This window comes from Symsagittifera roscoffensis, chromosome 4 (genome assembly GCF_963678635.1).
Source record: "Symsagittifera roscoffensis chromosome 4, txSymRosc1.1, whole genome shotgun sequence".
In the NCBI taxonomy this organism is placed as follows: Eukaryota; Metazoa; Xenacoelomorpha; order Acoela; family Convolutidae; genus Symsagittifera; species Symsagittifera roscoffensis.
Genome location: NC_087065.1, coordinates 54997881 through 55004930, shown reverse-complemented (window position 1 = coordinate 55004930; position 7050 = coordinate 54997881). Strand labels below are relative to the sequence as shown.

General features: G+C 33.9%; 1 protein-coding gene across 1 annotated transcript in view; it reads right to left on the bottom strand.

Moving 5' to 3' along the window:
* Positions 1–1490: 1490 nt before the first annotated feature.
* LOC134844950 (uncharacterized) overlaps positions 1491–7050 on the bottom strand; it is a 44098-nt gene continuing 38538 nt past the window's right edge. Inside the window, exon 6 of the mRNA XM_063861776.1 lies at positions 1491–1589. Coding sequence (XP_063717846.1) covers positions 1491–1589 — 99 coding nt within the window. The remainder of the gene's footprint in view (positions 1590–7050) is intronic.

Sequence of the window (7050 nt, the reverse complement as noted above, 5' to 3'; positions counted from 1 at the left end):
CTCGTCCAGCTGGACACTTCGGCCAAATAAATCACTCGTCGTGTCTCTCGTGTTGCTGATACGGTGTCCCCTGTCGACCAGAAGGCTTGGATACTCCAATTGGCGATAACAGATCCCTAGATTCCTTAACTGGGCCCTCGAGAAAACTGGACCCTCGGGACAATTGATACACTCGAGTCCCTTGTCGACCAGAAGGCTGGGATACTCCAACTGACGATAATAGATCCCTAGATTATTTAACTGGGCACTCGAGACAACTGAACCCTCGGGACGATTGATACACTCGGGTCCCTTGTGGACCAGAAGGCTGGGATAATAGACCTGAAGGTTTGCTGGAATACTCGATTGGCCTGAAGGAATGCTCGGCTGGAATACTCGACTGGACCTGAAGGTTTGCTAGAATACTCGACTGGCCTGAAGGAATACTCGGCTGGAATACTCGACTGGACCTGAAGGTTTGCTAGAATACTCGAAGGTCCCTTGTGGGGCGCCAAAATGTGCGCTCTAATCTCCAAAACTGTATAAAACGGCTCGGCAAATAATTGTTTTAACTCGTAGTATTCTCGGCAAAACATACATTCATCGTCATTAATTTAAAAGCCAACATTTCACACAACTCACTTTCATAATTTTAACAATCCACAGTTTCAATGAACAAATTGGTGCAAGCTAGCCACACGAACCGGTCGGTAATGTCCTTGAGACAAATTGCTCTTTTTGGCGGTCAGTCTTAATCAAGGCTGAACCGAATTAGAACCAAAAAACAGTTAAAATAGGATTAATACATTTAGTATATTAATACATTGACAGGTCGGGGACTCGAACCTACGTCGACGGAAATGTAACGTTACTTTGACTTAGTCCGCTTGTCCAACTGTGCTTATTTTATATGCATCTATACTCTTGTTTTATTCTATAATCTTGTACATTTGCATTGCAACATTTCGACTTTTTAACTAGCCATTAATTTTTTTTTCATTTTTTTTTATTTCATTGAAATTTTCTAATGTTATTACTGCTCCATAAAGCTTAAAAGGCTGTCGGAACATTCAGGGCTTCGCCCTGATACGAGCAGTCTTGTTTGCCTTTGTATCCACTAGAATATGTAACCATTTTTCTTCTTTCTTACTACATTTGGAGTGACATCCTGCGTACTGATTTGGTGAATGCTGCTCGCATCTTTCCTATGGCCAGGTAGCATGGAGCCTTCGCCATGGCCCCGATTGAACCCGCCACTTGAGCCAGCCCCACCTCCATTTGACTGACGCCCTCATTCTGAGTAAAGATCGATTTGTTGCCATTTATAAGATATAGTCAATATTTGCTAATTCATTGCTACTATAGTCAGGACAGCTCAATTAAAATCATGAAGCAGTGGCTGCACTACAATATTTTTTTTTCGTTGAATTAAAAAAAATCAAAGAGTTTTAGTGTTCCTTGAAATTAAAGTTAAATTGTGTATCGTTTGCTCGGTAATGATTGGTAGTTTTTTAAATGGCAACAACCGATCGCGCCACGAGAAATATTGCGTATTGGATGAGAGAGAAGATGGTGAAAATCACACAATGCAGTGTCAGTGCTATATTCACCTAAGCAGAAAACAGTCAAAAGAGAAAACTTTCAAAAATACCCTTGGTTGGGATGTAAACATAGATTATTGCGAGAAAAAAAAACAGTTTTTTTTTGTAAAAAATCAAATGAACAGTAATTAGGAGAACATTGGAATTCTTTAGCTAATACTATACTCGAATTTATTAACTAATCAGCTGGCTCGAATTCGAAAGAATACAATTTACAGCCTCCTTTGATTCCTCTACATATTCGCAAATTTTATTTTGCTTCAGTGGTTCATGGAATAACTAATTGAATTTTTAATATTTCACAAACTCTCTGTTGTAGGTGGGATATAGTTATTACTTTTCCGGAAGGTGATCTGGATTAAGTCCGTGACCCTAACATCCTTTTTCAATAAAAGCGAAAAGTTATCTTCCAACCCAACGTGTTAATCGGCTATGCATTGTCTTGTTCCCATGGTTTGTTCAAATGCTGATGAAAGAACCTGATGATCACCCGGCCTCAAATTGTTAGTTTTTGAAATCTTCTATCCCGCAAAACACCACATGATTTGGGCTCGTACGCAAAATGTTTTTTTTTCGTGGGTGGATTCAAATCTTGAGTGTAGCCCTACCTTTCTCTTATAACTGTTGGCGTTGCACTCAGTATGTTATGTGATGCGTCGGTTTTCAGGCACGACTTTTCTTCCACATCAAAACTGCTTTACTAGGTGATTTTTATCATTTTGAGTTTCATTTCATCGAATGCCACCAAGTTTGTTTCGTTCCAAGCGTAAACGTGTTCAAAAGAAGTCTTAAAGGGGAGTTGAGTGCTGAGAGTTGTATGATGATAACGATGTAGTACCGAACCGAAAAATGATCTTCAATTATAGATGTTTTTTTTAGGTTTCGGTAGGTTTGGTATTGTTTTTCACCTACAGTTTTACATACGAATTTGAACTTAAATGCCCAACAAGTCAATAATTTCGGAATGAACTTTTCCTTTTCACAGCACATAATTTTTCGCAATAATCTACAATTTGAAAAAGATTTCCTTTTAAATTTCTACAATTTCTTTAGAGGTCATTAAATTATCATCAATTAATTTTAAAAAATTGCTCTCTAAATGTGATTCCAATACTCCCAGTCATTTCTTTCATTCCGCATGCCACCCAGCCTCTAGTTTTTAATTAAAAACCGAAAAGTACCGTTGGTTTCGCCGCGAACTATGCTGGAGTTACACTGTTCGGTTGTGGCCCTTCATTATTGCAAATAGCAATTGACGTTTCTCAAATTGAGGTAACTAAATCATAATTTGCTATAAGTTAAACTGGAAATATTTCACAGTATTCAAGTAGACAAAATAATAACTATAGAACCAGTACGCCTAAACATCAATGACTGAAAAATCAGGTACAAGCTACAGTTGAAACAACTTCAGACCCACCGCGATTAGAAAATAGAGAAACTTCAGAAAAGTAATGGAGTCATATATACTGTGAAAGCACAGATGAATAAAGTGAAAACGAGATTACAACATTTATTTAGAACTCCAATTTCAACAAACCTAACATTGACCAAACAATCGAAACAAATTAAACCCACATATTTTTGACAATCGTTCCAATACGAATAAAACATACCGGAATACAACCAAAAACACCTCGCCTAGAGACAATCCCCCTTCTTTTAGAGAGCCCGAAAAAAACTCAATCACCAGACCTTGAACTGGAATTTTATATAAATTCATGAGCAGAATCCAATACTATTAATCTTAATACATGGAACGAAATTCATTTATGAAACCCCAAAAATCCGGTTTCACATTTCTATTCAAATTAGCTACAGCACAAGGCACAAACTTCAAAAATTATGAAAAAACTCAATTATCTGTCATACCAGGACAATGAGAGATAACAAGGAAAATGGAACAAAAATAAACTTCTATTAAAACCGCTTAAGCAAAAATTTCACATCACACATACTAAATACGATATTATAGGTATACCTTTCATTACTAAGCGCATGCCAACGATTAATCTTCTGAATACTTACAAATCTAAGAGAAGTACACAAGAAAAATTAATACATATCTAACATTTTTTCAACGACCTAATAAACATAATCCAATCTTTTCAAAAAATTACCCTATATATAATCAATTACAAAAACACTTCAAATCATTAACTGTCAATGCGAATTGTTTTTCGATCAACCAAATTTACCAATAGAATAATGATCAAAACACGCAACACTTATACATGTCTGTCCCTGAATACAGTTGAACCCACAAGTTTTTTAGTATAACAACCTCATAAATTAAATATGCAAAAGCACCAAAACAGACGTAATTATAGGACATATATACAACAACTCACCGTACAATATCACTTTTCCCTAGGATAACTCGGATGTCCAACATTACGACCAACTCACGAAAGAGCATTAAGGGTAAAGAATATTTTGAAATTATTAACAATCTACATTATTAAACGAAGAATTATCAATTAACACTATCATTTAAGAACTAAAACGAAATATCGATTTTTTCACAAAAATTCTTTAAAATAAACCCTCATTTCAATTATCAAATTAACAATAGAACAGCAACAATTTTTAAGAATGTTTAAAACACAACACTCTCAAATAAATCAAAAAGATTTTGAGCGACTAGCAGATTTATTTTCAAATACCCCAAATACAGTAGATATGATTAGCTCATATAATCAAAAGCCTCTAGATGAAAAACCATGTCATTTAACAAAGTTCATTATTGAAAACTAACAATACGAAGTTAATAAATTTTTCAATGGCATCTCCAAAGGATCAGCAGATTTTTCTACCTTCAAGAAAAAACAACTTCGACCAGTAACCCTGAGTAAAATTGTAATCACATACTTCGACGATGTTTTCACAAACAAAACAAAAAATGTTCAAAGTTTTTGACAAATATCATCAATTTTTTTTTAAAAAACATGTGGAAAAAGCTGCAGAGAAATCATGTTTCTTTCTCATTTCCGTTCAAGGACATATCAATAAAGGTTAAACAATTATACCTCTAAACTCACACACAAACCTGATTCAAGACTTCAACCATCAATTAATAAAAAGAAAATACCAGAATTGCTTGGAAAGTTAAGTTTCTTAAGCAAATCGGTTTATAAAATGCAACTCTGTCTTAGACCATATAACAACATACCACGTCAACAAAGTAATATCAAATGGACACAGGAACATTAAAAAGTTTCCACGAAAATAAAAAATCTATCAGCGATTAAGTCTCAAATACTGTCCCAGACCCAAACCAACCTGCTTAAGCAATGAGCGAGGCATCAAAGTTTGGAGTAAGCGTTGCCTTTTTACAATTACATAAATGAACAAACAAAATGAATTTATTATCAGCAAACTTAAAACTTTTTACACAAGCAGAATGACAATACATTTGAACCCATAAAATGTTCTTCATGGATAAAAAACAATACTCAGCTATTAACACAAAAACAAGTTTGATAAAAAATCTTTGCTTTACAAAAATTTACAAGGACATTGCCGACCAACAAAACACTCAATTTGCTAAAATTTACCTTTTCATACTAATGATGAATATAATTTTTATCATCCACAAAATTTAAAATTAGCATCCGTTACTCACATGAAATGGATATTAAACAGAGACAAAAAACAAAATGAATTAACAAAAAATCGCGAAGTAAATATTTCGAGATAAAACATTTAATCTCAAAACAATCCACGCTTTACCACAGCTTCAGGTAATAAAATTGAAGCGTTTGTTTTTATTCCATATTTACAATAGAAAAAGAAAATTCAAAGAAAATACAACCCAGGAGAAAACGACCATATCAAATTACTGATAAACATACAGATGTAACATACGAACTAATTGACCAAAATAAAAAAGAAATTACAGTACCCAGAAATAACATCCTACCATTTTATTCAAAAAAATGCACTTCGCAAGCTAACACAAAAGGACTCATTTACTGGACTCCACATTGCTGAAACGTCTCAAGAAAACAATGATCATAAAATACCTGACATTCCCAATCTGTTACCGCAATCATTCAAAAAAAAAGAAAAATATCTCATAAAAACACTCTATAGACACCACTACTACACAAAGAAGAAATAAAAATAGAAATTTGTACGACAAAAACTCAATACCCGCAAAAAAGTTACAACAACGTCAATCATCTCGACTCCGAATTCAACCAAAAAAAGATTTTAACATTTTTATCCCTCAACCCTAAGTATTTGAAAAGTTAGAGTGTTAACAACCACTAATTATTTATTGTCTTCTTCAAACACATTTAAAAAATTAGACAAAATCACAATTATAAAAAAATTGGTTAAGTGCTAGTTTCAAACTTCTAAAATAAATACTTAGTATTTCCATTTCTAACAAATAGTATCGAAAAACTAACCAGCCAACTTCTTCAAAAAAATCCTATTCCTTGCTGGACATCACTGCTATTATTACCCCTCCTATCAATCATTACAAAAATCAACAATTTTGTATAAAATCAGACCCCAAAAACCACCAAAAGACAAAAAATAGAAAAAAGAAAACACCTACAGCAAAAAAGTCTTAAGATCAAAGAGCCTAAAGTTAACCTACCCCAACAAAACGCCTGATCATCAAATAAATAAAACAAGAATTAGCAACCTTATATCTAAATCTCCAGATTTTGTATCACCAAAACTCCTCCATACACAACCCACTCGCCAAAAACTAAGAAATCAATCCGACCGCACTCGATACAATTTTGAAAAATTATAAAATCTTTAGGAAATGCAAATCACTTTCTGAATGCTCTTTTTGAGGTCAGCTGTTCAACCTTTCAAATTCATACAAATCTTACCAAACGTTTTAAGCTTTTGCTTTTTTCGATTCAGCGACTTTTTAGATAATTATAATCATTTCCATAGTTTTATGTGTTCAGTTTGCAAATTTACAATTTATACTTACAACACATTTCTTTCTCCCATATCATCGACAACCTAACCAGGAATAATAACTAAAAAGTTTTCTATTGGATGATAAAAAAAAACTGAAGAAAAGAAAGACCTTCTTTTTTGTCATTTTTCTAACTCTAATAGCTTCCGTCAATTGGACCCTTTATAAGGGTCTTAAAAAGCAATTTTTGCATTTGTTCTAGCGACCAATCTACTAATCATTGTTGCTTGAAGAAAGTTACCAAGCACACTCACTCTAATCAACCCATGACAAGTTATCAAATCAAAAATCAAAATTGCTGATTCAACCCTGATAAAAAGTTCCCTATCTGACAACCCAGCCCAAACCCCTAGTCAATAGTTACAACAAATCAATCAAAACAGTCCTAATCCTCTACTTGTATTTCTCACTTAGAAACTCCATATACGTTTAAAGGAAGACATGCAGCATTGTCCGATCCATTCACACCAGACCATCGCTCAGCAAACCACAATACAAATCAACATATAAAATCTACTCATC